This window comes from Xiphophorus hellerii, chromosome 24, assembly GCF_003331165.1.
Source record: "Xiphophorus hellerii strain 12219 chromosome 24, Xiphophorus_hellerii-4.1, whole genome shotgun sequence".
In the NCBI taxonomy this organism is placed as follows: domain Eukaryota; kingdom Metazoa; phylum Chordata; class Actinopteri; order Cyprinodontiformes; family Poeciliidae; genus Xiphophorus; species Xiphophorus hellerii.
The window spans coordinates 3,859,312-3,877,206 of NC_045695.1; the positions used below are offsets into that span (position 1 = coordinate 3,859,312).

Sequence of the window (17,895 nt, forward strand, 5' to 3'; positions counted from 1 at the left end):
GTAAAAAGGTCAGCAGGGGGAAAAAACAACACACCGACTCTACAGTAACCATTTTGTTTCTTTTTTTACAAACAAAAGCATGAGGTACAGTCAGTTTGGCAGTCAGTTTTCATGCGCAAACCGTTTTAGACACAGGCAACCGTTGGAATGACCCAAATAAATTAACGTTTCTTTGTTTTTTGGGGTTTTTTTTACAAAACCACACAATTTCATCTCATCATGTGGTGTTTTTTCACTCCTCAAATCGTGATATGTTGTATTTTATTAAAGGATCCTCTCTTAAGTCGGTTTTCCCACACTGGAAGAAGTGACACGATGCACGAGTAAGAATGAGAAAAGTCGGTATTAACAGATGGAGCAGAAATCCCATCTGTCACTCACACGTCACTTGATGATTTATGTAATTTTTTTTTTTTTACTTTAGGAATTACAAGCTTCCTAAATCCATAATTTATACCCAACGATAATTCAGATGACAAGGTTTTGGAGGCGTTTTGATTTTTACAGCGCTAAGGGTTTAAAGTCCGGTACTGTTCAGGTATGTGTGGCATCTAGGCTCAGATTCTCTAGAAGGACAAAAATAAAAACAATACACAAGTTAAACCTCCATAACTTTTCACAAAATCACTTCTGTCTGAGGTCCAAAAGTCTTCCATTAAAAAAAAAGTCACTTTTTTTTTAGTTTGATCAAGAGTCACAGTCAAAGCAGTTCAGATTTCTATATATATATATATATCTTTCCCCAGTTTCTCATTTATCAAATTGGTTTTAGCATTAATTAATCTCTCCTTCATCTCTAACAAATGGACTTTTAGTCTTGCAACTTGCTTTTGGTGCTACAGTTTTGAGTTGATGGCGACGCCACTTGTAAACCATGACACATGGAAATACTTCCAAATCCGTTTGATTTTTCTTTTTTTTTTTAAAAATGTCTGCATCTTCTTTGTAAGAAATGTGGGTTCCGTCTCCTTGCAGCACAACTCCAAACTCTCTCTTCCCTTCGACGCAACCAACACAGTTGGTTTATTTCCCGTTTCCCCACTCCACCTGGATCAAAATGGAAGGAAAGCAGCTCATCGTTTACACCTGCTCAGAGGAGAAAAGTCAGAACAGACGAGGTGATCCTCGTCTGCGTGACAGCAGCTGAAGGACTCGCTTCCTGAGCGGTCACACTGACTGATCGTCTGCTGCAGGGATGGATGAGGAAGTACAGGGCGCTGCCGTCGTTCTATGTGATCTTCTCGTGTTGGATCTGGTAGTAGCAGGCCTGCGGGGTGACGAGACATGAGTGAGTGACCCGAATATGGATGCAAAGACCCCAGCAAAGCTGAGAGTGCGTGGCCGTGCGTTACCTTCAGGGTGGTAAACATGATTCCGTGCTCGCCGTGCTGAACGCACGGATCCATCAGGTCTTCGATCAGGCTGACCTCGGAGCCGAGATTTCGGATTCTAACGGGAAAACATGCGATGGTTTTAGTCAAAGGATAAAAAGAAAGGATCACAGACAATGTGGTAAATAAATAAACAAGCTGCAGACCATCAATGGACTAAATCAGCTGCCTAATGATTGTTTAAAGACACAGTCTCAAGTAAATGGATAATGGACGGATACATGGTTGGATGGATGAATGGATAAATGGGTAGATGGTTGGTCGGATGGATAAATGGTCAATTGGATGGATAAATGGTTGGATGGATGGATAAACTTTTTGGTTGGTTGGTTAGATGGATGAATGGATGGATAAATTGGTTGATCAGACGGAATAATGGTTTTATGAATGTCTGGATGGTTGATCTCTCATGATCTCAAATTGAGATGCCTGCACTGTTTTCTGAAACAACCGTTCCGCTTCCTCTGAGCCATCAGAGCCAGTCAGCGCCGTACCGGGCTCGCAGCACCACATACAGGAACACGGGGAACAGGTCATCCATGGACCACAGGAAGTCCTGCTTCAGCAGAAACTGCACTTCCTGTGTGATTTCCTCAAAGGTGAGCTGGATCACCTGCAGCTTGTCTGACGGGGTGAATGTTGTGCTGCAAACACACAGGGAACAGGAAGTCTGACTGATCTGTGCTCATGTTAGATTTACTATAACTGTAGAGCTGACTTTTACCTGATCTGCTGTAGCGTTTCTACTGCCGAGGCAAAACAGGCGTCTTTAGTGCTTGAGGCAACCTACAGAACATCATTGTTATAGGAGGCTCTGTATTTAAAATGTAGAGAATTCAATTTATTTTATAAGTTAAATAAATGATACCGGCTGCTTCTCTCCTGGAGCAGGCAAAGAGTTTGGGATTGAAACAGGCCAAAACTTTCTGCAACAGGAGAAGAAAAGCTAATAAAGTTACCAGGCCAGATTTCTCTCCCATGTGGTTATAAGTATTCAGATACAGTGTGTGCTTTTACTGTTGGACACCCAGGAAGGCAAGCAGGGCGAGGTCGGGCTGCTTGTTGAGGCGCAGGACACACTCCCAGTACATGTCGTCCTCCTTCTCCTTCTCCAGAGCGTAGAGAGTGAAGAGTGGTGGGTAGAGGCGAGGCAGCAGGACAGGCAGCAGCAGAGCCGAGCTACTCACCACGCGGCTGTAAACGACAAAAAAAAACAGAACAAAACAAACATAAACAAAAAACACAAGAAGAAGAAGTTCATTCTGATCCATTCCAGCAGTGAAAGCAGCAGCTCGGTTCGTACCCTGGTTTGGGCGACTCCGTCCGGGTGTCAGCGGACGTCTCCTGGTTTCCATCTGGAAGGTTTTCGGCTGGTTCAGGTATTAGACCGCCCTCTTCTGGCAGGTCAGGGAAGAGAAATCTGCAGAGAATTTAACACAAAAATAAGCCGGAAGATGAAGCACACAGAACAGCCGCGTCATTTTTGCTTGAAGACGCTCCTGCTTGTACCTGACAATCTGGAAGATGCGGCAGAGGTAAGACTTGATCTCGTTGACCGCCTGAGGCAGCAGGCGACGGTTCGCGCCCACGCCAACGTAGGTCATCCTGTAGACGGCCACCAGGGTTTCCAACAGCCGGCCCAGAGGGTGAAGGGGGGTGTCACAAGCCTAAAACAGCAGAAGATAATACTGATTTTCAGGTGTTTGCTTGTTTGACAACCTGAAGCTAAATTCCGATAGGGATGCAATCATACCAAAACTAACCATCATCTATGTGCCAACATGTTTGTTTGAGAAACAGGCCAGAAAAAAAGCTTCTTCTTTTATTTTACACATTCTTACCAGTAAAATGTGGCTCATACTGTACATGTTTATATTTCTTCAGAATGACCTCAGTCAGAAAATAAGTTCTTAGTAATCTTACTTTTAAAAACATCAAAGCCATTCCTTTAGACACAGTTTAGGAAGGAAATAAGACAGGAATCATAACCAACTGTATTATATGAATGACAGAGGCATGAAGTATATAAATATATCAATATAACCAAAAGAACCCATGCAAATTAAGAGAAAAAAGGAGACTGATGACACATCCTTGAGGGACACCACAATGGATAGCAGCTATTCAACACTCTCTTTCGTGGTTATGATTACATCAAGCAATTTTATTGTTGAAAAAAAAAAGAACTGATCATCCATCAATGCTCATTCAGATATGTATACCTAAACGCATAATAAATGTATTTTGCAGTTTAAAAAGAAAGTCTGATGAACTCACCTTGAGTAGGTACAGTCGGATGCTGTGATATCTCTCGATTGTGATAGGCCCTTCATGTTGGGGGATGACCTCCAGACCCTCTAGAGTTTTACTGTGACTCCGAGACAATATTTCTGGACTAAGAAACAAAAACCAGGAATGCAACCTCTCCTATTTTGTAACTAAGTATTAAAAAAGGGGTCAACTCTCATTTTTTTGGTACCTGTCTTGTATCTGCTGCCTCCTAGAGGTCAGGGCCACAGCAATGTTCTCCCAGGCCTTCAAGTGCTCCCCTTCACCTGGTGCCTCGCAGCCCAGCTCACTCCAACACTCTTCGAACACCGCCTGCCACTTTTCCTCTGCCCTCACGCTCATCCGACCCAGCTTCCTGAAACATTACAGAAACCTTTTTAAACCCCAGCAAGGCATTTCATTTAAAGGGTTTTCAAAAATAAAAACAAGAGCTTACACGGCCCGGTTCCTGTCCTTTTCAGCGTCAAACAGGTTTGGCTTGAAGTAGGAGCCCGTCACTTTGAGGCCAGACCCCCACTCGCCACTAAAGGAGCCCTCCAGGTAGTCACCATTTGGCATAGTAAGTACACCCTAAGTCAGAAAGAGACGGAGCATTTAATCTCTAAATAGGGCTCATCTGATCCCCAATGGTTGGCTTAGATCAGTTCATATTCAGACCACCTTTCCACTGAGGGTCCAATCATCAGAGAACTCCCCCTCATAGGTTGTGTCGTCCTCAGACAGAAGGATTCCTGTACCCTGAAATATAAAAACCACCCTGGATTTAACCCCATAATCCACAATCCGTTAGATTTTATAGCCCGTTTGCTAGAAATTCTCACCATCATCTTGTTGTCTTTGAAGGCACCTTCATAGTACAGACCAAACTGGGTGACGACGACCCCTGTGCCCTGTCGCTGGTGGTCTTGCCACATTCCCATGTACTTCTCCCCTCTTCAAAGATAAAAGGAACATCTGATTAGACAATCCTTTGTCAAAATGCGTCACGGAAACGATCTCGGGAAGTTCCGAGCGTTACTTTGTGATGTCGTCAAAGACTCCGTAGCCCGTTTTCTTGTCTTGTAGCCACTGTCCGATGAAGACGCTGGGGGATGAGGTGTTGTGCTTTCCACTGCGCAGCATCCCGTGACCCTGCCGCATGCCATCCTGGAAGGAGCCGTCGTAAACTTCGCCACTTGCGTACCTTCAGCCAGACAGAGGAGGCTTAGGCTCTTAAAACATCGTGAAGAATGCAACTCGGAGCATAACATGATTTGTTTGGCAGCTCTTATTGGCGTGACCGAGGAACTCAGTAAAGATCCAAGACAGAGAATTGTAGATTTACACAAGTTGGAAAAATCTTAAAATGTTATCTTTATAATAGATTTACCGGTATGTCCCAAGGCCATGCATCTTCCCTTCTTTCCAGTAACCTTGATAAAGATCACCTTGATTCAGCGCCTTGTTGGGGCAAGCGAACTCCCCAAAGCTACAAAGAGACATAAAAACAATGTTTGAAAAAATAATTCTTTCTGCTCGGTGATTTTGATACATTTAGAGGTTATTTTCATTGCTCACCCATCCTCCAACCCGCTTTTGAACGAGCCGGTGTAAATCCTCCCATCAGGCCATTTTAGAATACCTCTGAAATTATTAAAAAAAATATAAATGACAGAAATCCTACTTTGGCTAAAAAGCTTTCTTAGTGTCAAACAGTGACCAACCTGCCATGAGGCTTGCCAGCGAGCCAGCGACCCTCATAAGTTGCATCCTTCAGTCGTCCGTCTTTATAGAACGTGTACGAGGCGGTCCTGGAGATCGGAGGGTCCGACTTTGATGCCGAGCCGCCGGCGTCCTGCCCCGCCCCGCTCAGAGCCTGATCCACGGCCTGGTTGATGGCGCGGAGCCACTTGGTCTAAAAAAAAAGCAGAAAATCACAAGTCCGGCAAAAGGAAAGGCAGTGTTTAGGGAGAGAGTTGTGTCTGCTTGTAGGTTTCACCTTCTCGGCGGAAGACGAGGCCAGCAGAGTTAGCGTCTCCTCAGGCGTGACCACCTTCAAACCATGCCTGCACAGAAACCGGTTCTGGAATCAGCAACGACCAGCCTAACTTTGTCCGCATGTTTTCGAGGACAAAAATATTTCATTTCAAAGTATTTGTCAGTCAGTACTGATGACGTACTAAAAACATCTGTCCAAAATGGATTCCAAAACATTACATATTAAGTGTGAGTTTTATATCTTCTGTAAATATCCAACACTTACAAACAGTGTATACACACACACACACATATATATATATATACACCCATACATATATACTGTATATACCATTAAGGCATCCAAAAGACAATGAGAAATATTAATTTTACATAAATATTTTTAAAAAGTACTGAAAAACGTCTTTTTTAAATATCATTCCTCAGTGATGGATACCGAGTGAAATTTCTGTTGACTTTTGCAGTCTCGCACCGTTTGTAAAAGCTAACTGCTAATCTGTAAAATTCTGGTTCAAAAAGAGGAAATTTGTATTTTAAAGCAATTTATGTCAATAATATTTTTGAGTTTTGGAAATCGTGTCACCTTTAACGCTTTTGCATTCAACAACTTACAGTCCAGAATTGTCCTCTGGTGCAGGCTCCACCCACAGCGTGGCCAAGGCGAAGATGTGATGGGTGGAGAACTGGACGTAGGAGGAGAAAGGAAGAGTGGAAGAGCGAAGATAAGAGAAAATCTCCGTTTATAAAATGTGTTTTCAATAAATAAATTTCAGACAAACGTCTCTGTTTCCAACCTTTAAGTGTAAAAGAATGTAGATGTGCAACAACTTCCATTACTACAACCATATACATTTCTTTAAAAGCTTTAAAAAAGTCATTTTATGTCAAACTGTTTATTCTAAAATATTCTACTTTTCGATTTTTGATCCATCTTTTATTCAATGAAAAATTATTTGCTATAAATGGGAAATTATTAAAAGTTTCTCCATGGATAAAAATAAAAAATTTTCTAAAAACGTCTCAATAATGAACAAAAATATTTGCATTTTTGGGCTTTATGCTTCAGGCTTTGCTTGTATTTAACGACAAAAGAAAAAGATCTCACATTTAAACAACAGATTTAAAACAATCATGCAAAACACATGATTCTACATGCAGGTTCTAATGTCTAAAGACGCACCGCTTTTCATATTCATACGGCAAAAAGTCCTGCAAAGATGTCGCAGAAATAAAGGCCTGGCTTCCAGTCACACATTTTACATTTAAAAGCAATGACGGCTGCATGTCCAAACAGGTTTCACACCATCAGGACAATCACTAAACCACTCAACACAAACATCGAGGAAGTGGGAGAAACGAATGAAACAGGAACCTGCTTTTGAGAAGGTAACAAAAACTGTTGGTGGTTTTACTTTTTCATATTCCAAACCAACAGCGCGAACCAAGGCTTTCCCGGGAAATAAAAACTTTCATCACTTTTTCTTGGATGTAGGTCAATTATCACTGATCAAAATGTGGGCGAAGAAATAAACAAGCAAATACAAGAAATGGGTCAAATGTTGGAGCCTTGGTTGTGGAGAGTTTATCTTCCCATGCAGCGTCCTGGAGGTGGAGAGCAGGCAGAGGGTGGAGGTCAGGATAGGGCTGAGTATCACTTAAAGGATCCAGACAGAAACGCACCCGGCTTTAGATATTTGCGGTTGGAAACCATAAATAGAGGAGGATGGTAAAACATACAAGTTTAACGTCAAAAAATGTCTGGGTGGAACGCAGGACCCAAGTAGAGGCAGTCACGGGTTTGAGTCCCGGCCCGTTGACCTTTGCCCTCTATCATAACAATCTACTGTTAAATAAAGGGCAATAGAGCCAAAAAAATATTTTAAAACCTCTGGGTGGTTTTGGATAAGCGAGACCCAAATGGAAGTAGAAAAAAAGTACAAAATGTTTTTTTATATATCTATCAACATGTGCCAAAGAAATAAACTAGACTGCCCCAAAAAAAGGCATGAATTAATACAACCTGATCATTCTGGAAAACCTGCCTCTTAATTTGGTGTTGACGGCTTGGAAAACTCATGACTTAAACTTTTGAATATTTACGTGCAACATATTGTAAAAGGGGTTCACTTTTATAACCCCTTAAAGTGCTGTGAAGGCCAACTGCAGTTTTTGTTTATTATTAATTATTACTCCCTCAAATGAATTGCCTTTTTGGAGGCTTGAAACATACACCAAAACTAGTGAGATTGAACTGATCCAAAAACAGATAAACAGATATATTGACTTCAGTTATTTTCACAAATTTTAAATTGAATTCTCCGATATTAAGAATAGAAAAAGAAAAAATAAAGCTGATGACACAAAGCCCTAAACTCCTAAAACAAAGACAGACGAGAAGAAAAACAAAGAGGATGAAGAGGGGCTGGACAGGGGGAGATTTGGGGAAACTGAGACGAAATCGTCTCCTGGCTGGATACTTACAAGGTTTTTACAAGGCGCCACGCCCTGACAGCACAGAGACAAGCACACACAGACTCTTGAAACACATCAGAGAGAGAAAAAGCAGAACAGCCAAAGATGTGACGCGGCGAGAGCATGTGTGAGGGGCCGACCTGCGCGTGCACCAGGGAGTCGTTGAAGAGGATGAACCAGTTGACGGAAAAGCGGCCGGCGTTCTGCATCGTGAGAGATTTGTTGCTGCTCTCGTAGATGAGTCTGCGGCTCGGCTTCCTCAGGGAGTCCTGGCCACAAACAGAGCTCACATTCATCCTGCTGAACCGCCACGAGACACCGAGGACGCCCAAAATCAAAGGAGTACCGTCATTTTCCCCGGGAAGCTCTTCCAGAAGTGGAAGGTGTACTCGGCCTCTTTTCTTTTCCTCTTCAGCTGCAGAGTCAGAGCTTCGAACTTGGAACAGCTGTCCTGCAGCTTGTGGTAGTCACCGGAGCTCTGAAACGACGACAGAAATAAGATAAATATGCTGCTGCCTGCTTTAGGTGGAATAATAACAGTCGTTTCAGTCAGCTTTACCACCAACAAATCAACAATTTAAGCTGATTTCATTTCAGCATTTAAAAATCACTTCTGATACCAATATGTGAGGTTTAGTATCGGCCGATACCGATACGATACTGAAAAATAACGTTGAATTGACTTCAAATGTTTCTTCTTTTTTTTTTTTTTGAATACAGACATAAATGTACTGAATTACAAATTTATTTGATAACTCTGCACCAGTATAGCACGCTTAAACACACCAGTAGCTTCACACACTACAAACACGCAAAAACTGAAACTGGCACAATTAAGTTGACTACATTGGTCAAACATGTAGAAAATAAACTGCAAAAAACCTTTAAAATGGTTCAGAAAGTACAATTAATTCTAAATATATTGTATAATAAATAAATGTCACTTATAGAACAAAGCATAGAATTAGACTAAATAGATTTGCTCTCATGGAATCGACACATTGTCATGATTTCTGATCTGGAATTGTTTTCAATATCAGGACGGATACAGGTATCGATATCGGATCGGCGTTTCTCTATCATCTACTCTGCATACCACTTCAAAGCAGGTGGCCAGTTTGAGCAGCAGCCGGCCGTATTCGTGCAAGTGTTGGGTTGGGAGGTAGAAGAGCGCCACCAAGAGGTCAGCGGTGACGGTGTTCTCCTCGCTGCACTCCGACAGCCTCTGCAGTAGCTCGGGACTTTTCCCGAATATGTCCCTTAAAAAAAAAAGAAAAAAAGAATAAAATAAATTAGCATTTAGTATTGTGAAACACATGTTTTCAGGTTAAGACTAATAGTAAACTCACAGGGATGGTTTTGTAAGAGCGTGGAAACCTCCCATCACAAAGAAGTTCCCCACAGTTGAGCAGTAGCTTTAAAACAACAGAACAGTTGTTCATCAGAAAGCTGGAGTGTAGAATCAAAGGAACGACGAATTTCTGGATGCGTACTCATTGTAGACGTCTAAGAAGATGCTGGCGTGCTCCAGCATGAGGAGGCTGCTGACGTCACGGCCACGTCGCAGGTTGGCGGTGAGGCTGGCGCCGTGCTGCCCGGTCAGGTGGCTCAGCAGGCTGAATCTGCCCGCCAGCGTCTGCAGGAGCTCAGTGGCTGCCGGCCCCAACGCCGAGCTCAGCGACTCTGAAGAAGAAGCCAAATTAGTGAGGCATTTTACACACACACACACACGGGTACCAATATCAAGTTTAACTTGTTCTCACCGAGCTCCAGCAGGGGGCGCAAAACTTGGGATTTGATGTCGCACAGCTTGCAGTAGAACTTCCTCTCCGCGGACGCCAACTCGTGAAGGCTGGAGATGAAGCCCATGACGTTTCTGTCGGAGAGCGCGACGCACCGGCGACCGCCGGCGACCACGCTGCTCACGAAGCCCAGCTGAAGAACGACACGCGACACATACAAAATTTATAACAAGATTCTGAATAAAAAATATCAAGGAGACTTAAAAAAAAAAAATAATAATAATTTTAGCCTAAAGCTGACTAGTTTTACATCATAATACCCCACAGTTTGCAACTATAAACCACACTCTGGACTGATTGGTCAGCTCCAGCGAACTGATAAAGTGATTTCCACAAGTCTTTTAAAGACTATTAAAAAGACATACAATTAAAGACAAAAAGTTTATTACTATATAACTGGATAACATCTGCATACACAGAAATACTCCAGAAAATAATAGCCAGAAATCAAATAAAACCCAGACAAAAAATAGCCCAAAATTTCTCAGAGGGCCCCATACGGGTTTCACTAACTCCAATTCAAAACCTTTTAAATAATATTCTGAATGAAACGCAAGACCTGGTTCATGACAAACATGTACAAATGTATATATTTTAGACATAATTTTGTGCAGAACGAATGTAGCATCGAATGAGTTGGCAACTAATCTTACGTTCATGCAGAACGGGAGCAGGACGGGCTGCTGGGTGTAGCCTCCCGGCCTCTCATCTTCCTCCTCCTCGTCCTCCTCCACCTTCTCTTCTCCTTCAGCCTCCTTCACCTGCTGCCCGCTGTAGTAAATGATGGGCTGGATGCAGTCTCCGTCAGCCAGCAGGAGAGTGTGTCTCTCCCCAGCGCTGGCGTCCCAAACCCGGATCCCCTCCGACAGCTGGAAGGGAGTAAGAAGAAAAGAAATGAATGAAAACGCCAACATGACTTCTGGGACGAACTTCAGCGCTGGTTAGTTTACAGACTTTTGCAAGACGAGGGACGGTGCTGGGCGTGTCCATGTGTCCCAGTTGACCGGAGAGGTTACTGCCCCACGAATACACCTAGAGAGGACACACACACACACACATTTTTAAAACTTTTTATTTTTAAATATACTGTTAGCAATTCAAAATAAATACCGTAAATGTTAAGTGCTGACAGGCGGACCTGAGACTGAGCCGTCAGAGCGATGGAGTGATGGGCGCCGGCTGAAACACGGATCACCTCCTTCTTGTTCAGGCTCTTGATGCAGAACGGCTGGAGCCTGCAAACACACACCGCAGCGTTTCCACCGACCGCATGATAGACAATATTGAGAATTACTTCATGAAAACATGGCAATTTAAAAAAAATAAAATAAAATGTTTTGGTACAAGGATGAGTTGTTTTTTTCTATGACAGCATGTTAGGGCCATTGTAGATAGAGGAGTAAAATATCTGATAAGAAACGTAGAAATTTTGATAGGAATCTCGGAGATTTGCTAGAAAAGAAATGCAGAAATTTCTGAGTTTCAAAAGTCAAGAATGTTCAACTTTTGAAACTCTGAAATAATATCCAAGTTTCTTCCAGAACATTTCTGAGATTCATCTCAAAATGTTTTCTTTTTCTTGCCAATTTTTGACTTTTGGAGCTCAGAAAATTTCTGAAAAATCAAACATTTTATTTTTTTTTTACTTTTGAAAGTTTTTTTGTTTTTTTTTAAATAGAATTCTAAGATTAATCTCAAAATTTCAAATTTTTCTGACATGATTTTGCACATATTTGTAATGCAAACACAACTAGTAACATTCAACACAACCACAGCGAGTTAAACTTAATAATCATTAAGCATCAGCAAGAAACAGCAGCTAAAAATCGATGAAAAGACAGAGAGAAATAGCACTTTGGTTCCTCAAATGTCTGTCCATTTGGTCTGTCCCACCTGTCCAGGTTGTCTCCATGTCCCAGCTCCCCTTGCTCGCCGTGTCCCCAGCTCCACACTTCGGTCTGCAGGGTGGGAAACACCTCCTGGTCCTCGGGTACACCCCCTCCCATGGGGGTGAGGGCGAAGGCCCGCGTCCTGGAGCGTCCCATCTTCCTCAGCAGCCTCGGCGACACTGCGGAGACGAAGAGCCGGCACGTAAAAAGGTTCGTCTTTGGAAGATTTGAGGACGTCGTGATGACGGAGGTTAAAGTGACTCAAAGACGGAAGTGAACTCATGCCTGCGGACAGACGGAAGCAATGGTTGCATTTAATCAGAAGAGACGTGCAGATTAGTGAAGGTTAATAGAAACGATCAAAACAAAACTGACCCAACCTATCAATGAAGAAACCTGGATATGCTTCGTGCACAAATAACGACCTTCTGCAGGACTGCAGGTCCTGCTCATTTAAATAATGAGAGAAATGTGGTGCATTTTGGTCAGAAACCACACCTGCGTTCAGCTCCACTTCCCTTTGGAAACCGATTCTTCAGCTAAATGTCTCACTTCTTGTCAATATTCACGACCTGCCGCAGGCCGTCTCCAGACGAGCGGCTGCCGCATGTCATTTACTGACTGGGAAATTTCACAGGTTGACCTTTAGCCTCTCTGTGGCGAAGGTTGAAAACATGAACGGCTCGAGACAAACAGAGACTATCAGGACGATAGAAAAGAACAGAAAAACCAGCCAACACAGAAGCAGATGAGGTAAGCTGCGTTTCCATTGCAAACGTGAGCAAAATTCAGTTAATATTCCGCTAAAAAAAGACCCCACAATTTCGCAATTACATAAACGCAATTCAAATCACACGTGAAAACGTTTGTTCACATGGTAAGTCTTTAAAAACATCATCCTCCTGCCACTTCCTGTCGTTTTCTTCATCTTTTCTGCCAGTAGCAACATCTGGTTGATCATGTGACTCGTATAATGCGGGGAAAAAAAATTAAAAGTTTCCATTGCAGTTTTGCAAATACGCTAATTTCCATACAGCCAAAACCAACACTGCCCCCTACCGCAAAAACTTTTTATTGAAAAAACACGAAATTGGTTGTTTCCATTAATACATATTTATTTTCCTAATCCAATTTCAATATGCCTACACAATTTTATGGCTAATGGAAACGCAGCTGTAGAAGCTGCAGAGCGAATGGGATGCATCCAGTTGCACACGCGCTGGCTGTACTTACGCAGCGGGCCATAGGAGGAGGATAAGAGGTGAACGGCGTATCTACCCTGAGAGAGGAGTCCCGGCAGCGAGAGGCGGCGCCGCAGACCCTCCGCCTCCTCCTCGTGAATGTCCCCCGTGCTGGAGCTCTTCTTGGCCTGGACCGACTCTTCCCGGCGGACGCGCTCCGCCCCGCCGTCGGCCACCCCGCCGAGAGCCTCCAGCCGCGACGACGGCAAGTAGAAGTTCATCATCCTCTTCAGGGAAAGGGCCTCGTAGGTGGAGGCGACACGCTCGCCCACCGCCAAGGCGCAGGACGCCACCAGGCTGTTGAGGGCCGACTGGCCGCGGCCCGACGATGGCGCCTGGTGGGAGGGGAAGGAGGAAAAAAACACACAAACAAAAAAAAACCTGAGCAGAAGCAGACATTCTGAAAACTTAGAGCTGCAGCATGTAACTTTTCTAAAAAATAAAATAAATCTTTTGACTTATTTATTAGAACTGTCACCATGTCATTACAGTTTATAAGACAGATCATGTGTGAAAAGATCAATCTCCCCATCTCCTCCCTGAGCTGCTATTGACATCGGAAGAAATGCAACCAAAAACAACCAATCAGAGTCCGGAGGAGGGTCTTAGAGCTGTCAATTGAACTCATGTAGTTGCTGCTAAAAGTGCTAATGCTGGAGAAACAACTTGGTCATTTATGTATTAACAAATGCAATGAATTATTAAATACAAGATATTTTAATTGTACTTTACTTTACTAAAAGTTGGTAGATGAGTTTCTCTGTTCTGTGACAGATTTGGATGCTCACCTGCAGCGCGTGCAGACCGCCGTTGGCCATCTTGGCTTCAGTCTGCGATGCGTCCGACAGTTTCCTCAGGTATTCCTTCACTTCCTTCTCGCCAGGATACGGGGAGCTCTTAGACGAGGAGGTGGAAGCAGCAGCTTTAGGGGAAGGTGGGGGGTCCGGGTCAGAGGGTGGGTGCGCTGCGGTAGTTGTTCCTCCCTTCTGGGAGTCCTCGGGGTCTGGGGTGGGGTCAGGAGTGGGAGCTGCTGGGGTTGAAGTGAAGCTGCTGTGGGAGGGCAGGATGGGTTCAGATGGGGATGCTTTCAAGGTTTGGGTAGGAGGGGGGTCCTCTCTGGCTTCCACTCCCATGGGGCAGTAATGGCCGTCAGAGATTATGACGTGGTCCTCCTTATCCGTCATGGTGTACAGCAGCTGGTTACACTGATTGCATTTGTCCACAGGGGGGCGCTGGATACCGTCGGGTCCCACGCAGCGCACCAGAGCCAGGCTGTGCGAAGCACCGCAGGCCACCTGCAGCACCCACCTGCCAGCCAGCTGCTCCACCTTCTGAGGCTTCCAGACGGGGAAGACAGCCGCCTTCAGGCCCAGCTGACACCCGCTGCCCCACGCCCACACCTCCCTCTGCGCCGACAGCGCCAGGCTGTGTTTCTCTCCGCACGCTAGCTCCAGGACGGGCACCGACTGAGCGCCGCCGGGTTCCAGCAGGGCCACGGGCGTCGGGTTGGGCACGCAGCTGAGGCCTGACAGGCCGCACTGGCCCGCCGCGTTGTCCCCCCACATGTGGACGCTGCCGTCCTCCGTTACCGCCCCGCTGTGGAAGCTCCCGGCTGCGACCGCGACCACCCGCTGCCCGCTGAGCGCATTCTCCGGGGTCGGCTTAGTAGGCTGGGACGCCTGAGTCTGTTTCCATGGCAACTCCCCGAAAGTATACACCTGTCCTCCTATTAATTAAAAAACAGAAACAAAAAACAGAGGAAACTTTTCTTTTAATAGGAAGTCAGTGTCACATAAAAAAAGTTAAATTAAGATCCAGAGTAGGACTGGGAAATAAAATCTCAAGATTTTTTCCAACCAAATCCGATTCTAATCAATTTTTCCACTCGCTTTCTTTTCTGAAAAAACAAAAGGCAGAAAATATTTCACAAAGTGTTTTTTTTCTTCAATTTTCCATTGTGTGATTGTACGATGGAGTATTAGACCAGTAAACAGTATTTGTTTAATTATGAGAAAAGAATCACAATATTAGCAAAATAAAGTCGGAATTTTACCAGAAAAAATCCTTAAATTTTTTTTTCTATTTTATTCTCCTAAAATCACGACTGCATTCTTGTACTTTCATGACCTAATTTTTGTCATTAAAAAAAAAGAAAAGAGAAATCTTAGTCTGGCCCTAACACTCTGTCGTGGAGCTGACCTGGATTTAAAGTCCAAGTAAATAGAAGCTGTAAAACACACTTTTCAAACAAGACAATTGACCCTGGGCATGATGACATCACTGTGAACTATGGAAACCAAAACTATGAAGAGCTTTGTTGGGGAAAAAAAAAAAAGTTTTCCAAAATTGAAGTATGTGGAAACCAAAGATTTGTTAAATCGATTTATCGCCCACTTAGGAAGCTTGGCAGTAATGTACTCTCCTAATTGATAAAGACATTACTATATCGGTTGCTCAAACCACTGCACCACCACTATCTTCGTTTTTTTGAATCACTGCAGCGCAGTCTCACCTTCCACCAGCAGGACCCCATGCTGCGCTCCGAGGGCGACCTGCAGCACTGGCCGCGGGAGGAGCAGCCTCTCTGGGACCACGCTGTAGGAGTAGCCCCTCCAGGAGTGGAGGAGACCCCGCCCCCCTCCATCGTCATCTTCAGAGCTGGAGGAGAAAAGCACATTGATGTCAGTGCAAAAAAAAAAAGAAGCTTCGATCAGTTTTAAATAAAAGCAAGAGTGATCAAAAGAGGAATTGGAGATGTGTGGGTGGCTGCAGTAGCAGCTTTTCCAACAACAGTTGTTTTGTGGGTTAAAGCAGAAGTGATCGCTGTCCGTAGGCGAAGTCACATGGTGATCACATCCATCCAGAAACAGCTGAGCAGGATTATATCAGGCCCAATCCTGGGGAGGTGGTGGGTTTAAGTGGACCTACCTCTTCCCCTGGGCTTCCATCAGTGAGTGGGCTCTACTCCTCCATCAGGACCTGGCTGCTGCTCTCAGCCCTGAGAAACAAACCAGGCATCATCAGTCAGCTTCCTAATGAAGCCCGTTTATAGGCTGTCAATCTGATTTTAACCAAACAGAAACCATGCAGCTGTGCCAACTGGTTCAGATGTTAAAACGAAAGCACGTTGTCGCCCTTCACCTCTTTTCTGAGATAAAATGTACCATTTCATTACAATACATTTATTCCATTATATGCAGCACAAACTGTAATAATCATGAAAAACATCGTAATACAGCCTCTGGCAGGTGTTTGCTAATCTTTGCCGTCTGACATCAGCTAACCTGGCAGCTAGCAGCAAAAACAAACCCAAACCTTAAAGGTAAACAGGATAATAAAAAAAAAACAATTTCTTTTTCTTACCAGCCGGTTCTCCTGACTGCTCTTCTGGTTGTTACTTTAACCCAGAAGGTAAGTCCTCCGTTAGTGGAGCTGTTAGCAGAGAAAAGCCGCTGCTTGTTGTTTTACTGTTGACACTAGCGGTTAGCTGCAAAGATGGTCTACAAAACATGAGGAGCTACTCAGCATTGAAATCGAGGAAAAACGAGAAGGAGCTTTCTTAAAGTGACAGTAAACCTACGCCGGAGCTAGAATTTGGGACATTTAGAAATCCTTTAGTATCCAACTTATACATAATTGTCCTCTAATGAATCACAGTGCCGTATAAATCAGGAGTGCCCAGAGTGCGGCCATTTGTAAACCTGATGCAGACATTTTATATAACATTTGAACCGGGAGCATTTCAAACCCTAATTTATATATTATTAAATGGAGAGTGTTTGGTAATAAAGTATTCTATTTTATTAGCCATGTGTTTGCGGGTAAGTGGGAGGTTATTTGCTGTAATTTAATAACATAATAGGTAGGTCACAAAAGTCCAGGAATTATTTCCTCAAAAAGAGACATGGCTGAATTCAACAAGGGTTTTTGAACAAAGTTTTTGTATTCTTTGCCAAGTATCAGCTAAAAACGTCTTCTGGACTCAGGAAGTATTAGGTTTATTCTTGTGTAGTTTCTTTGTCTTCAATCTAAAAATGTAAACTTTTTCTACTAATTACATTTATGCAGAAGGCCAAATCTTTTAAAAGGCATCATTATTGCATTTTTACGCCAACAAGGTAATTACAAAGGAGGTGCTATTGGATATAATTTGGAATATATTAGAATGTAAAGGAATAGAGCAAATGGAGGCTAAATAAAGTTTACAATAATATTGTTAGAGATGTCTAATCTCGGAGTAATATTGTCACATTTCACAAATGTCTTGCTGACGGAGGTCTAATTTTCTCTAAACATCAGAGTGAGACCTCTTAGGTTTTTCCTGCTCTGTAAAACTGAAGCTCAGATGGATGGTGAGCAGATTCAATAATGAAAAGGCATTAAGCAGTTAAAGATGCACCTCTAAAGAGATTAAATGAAGACGTGTCCGTGTTCATGAGACAATGCCGGTGCTGTTTGCATTTCTTCTTAATTTATTTTGGTTTTGGTTTTTTGAATTAGGTTGTGTGCAAATAGGTTTCATGTTAATACATTTAATGAGACAAACCTTTAATCCCTCCTCGTTGTTACCAGGCAGCTTTGACCCATCAGCCTCATTTGAAGAATGGAGAGTAAATTAAAATGAGTAATGAAATAGTCCAGTTTTACCTGCAGTAAATCGGTCAGGAGCAGCAAACATTACAGGAACATAAAAAGATGTCTGCCAAACTGAGTCATTTCGGATTGGACAGGAGAATGAATCATATTTAAATCACTGCACGCTATTTTCTCAGAATGCCACATCTATTATATTTTGTAACTAATCAGGAAAATAGATTCACTTCCAAACCAATAA

General features: G+C 43.3%; 1 protein-coding gene across 4 annotated transcripts; it reads right to left on the reverse strand.

Moving 5' to 3' along the window:
- Nucleotides 1-40: 40 nt before the first annotated feature.
- Nucleotides 41-16,572, reverse strand: als2b (alsin Rho guanine nucleotide exchange factor ALS2 b). Of its 4 annotated transcripts, none has more exons than XM_032556101.1 (35): nucleotides 16,425-16,572; nucleotides 15,990-16,059; nucleotides 15,574-15,719; nucleotides 13,850-14,787; nucleotides 13,099-13,396; nucleotides 11,825-11,999; nucleotides 11,070-11,166; nucleotides 10,886-10,963; nucleotides 10,585-10,800; nucleotides 9,893-10,064; nucleotides 9,623-9,812; nucleotides 9,479-9,544; nucleotides 9,226-9,388; nucleotides 8,476-8,607; nucleotides 8,270-8,398; nucleotides 8,139-8,162; nucleotides 6,270-6,340; nucleotides 5,659-5,725; nucleotides 5,384-5,574; nucleotides 5,238-5,303; nucleotides 5,050-5,148; nucleotides 4,699-4,863; nucleotides 4,502-4,613; nucleotides 4,341-4,418; nucleotides 4,117-4,250; nucleotides 3,871-4,035; nucleotides 3,669-3,786; nucleotides 2,901-3,058; nucleotides 2,695-2,811; nucleotides 2,409-2,585; nucleotides 2,260-2,317; nucleotides 2,116-2,177; nucleotides 1,886-2,035; nucleotides 1,353-1,449; nucleotides 41-1,267 (listed from the first exon to the last, which is right to left on the reverse strand). In XM_032556101.1, the coding sequence occupies exons 2-35, from the start codon at nucleotides 16,007-16,009 to the stop codon at nucleotides 1,229-1,231; spliced, it is 4,968 nt and encodes a 1,655-aa protein (XP_032411992.1). In that variant the 5' UTR covers nucleotides 16,010-16,059; nucleotides 16,425-16,572; the 3' UTR covers nucleotides 41-1,228. The 4 variants fall into 4 exon arrangements, with proteins under 4 accessions (XP_032411992.1, XP_032411990.1, XP_032411993.1 ...); XM_032556099.1 differs by having other exon boundaries at nucleotides 13,054-13,396; XM_032556102.1 differs by lacking the exon at nucleotides 8,139-8,162.
- Nucleotides 16,573-17,895: the final 1,323 nt, after the last annotated feature.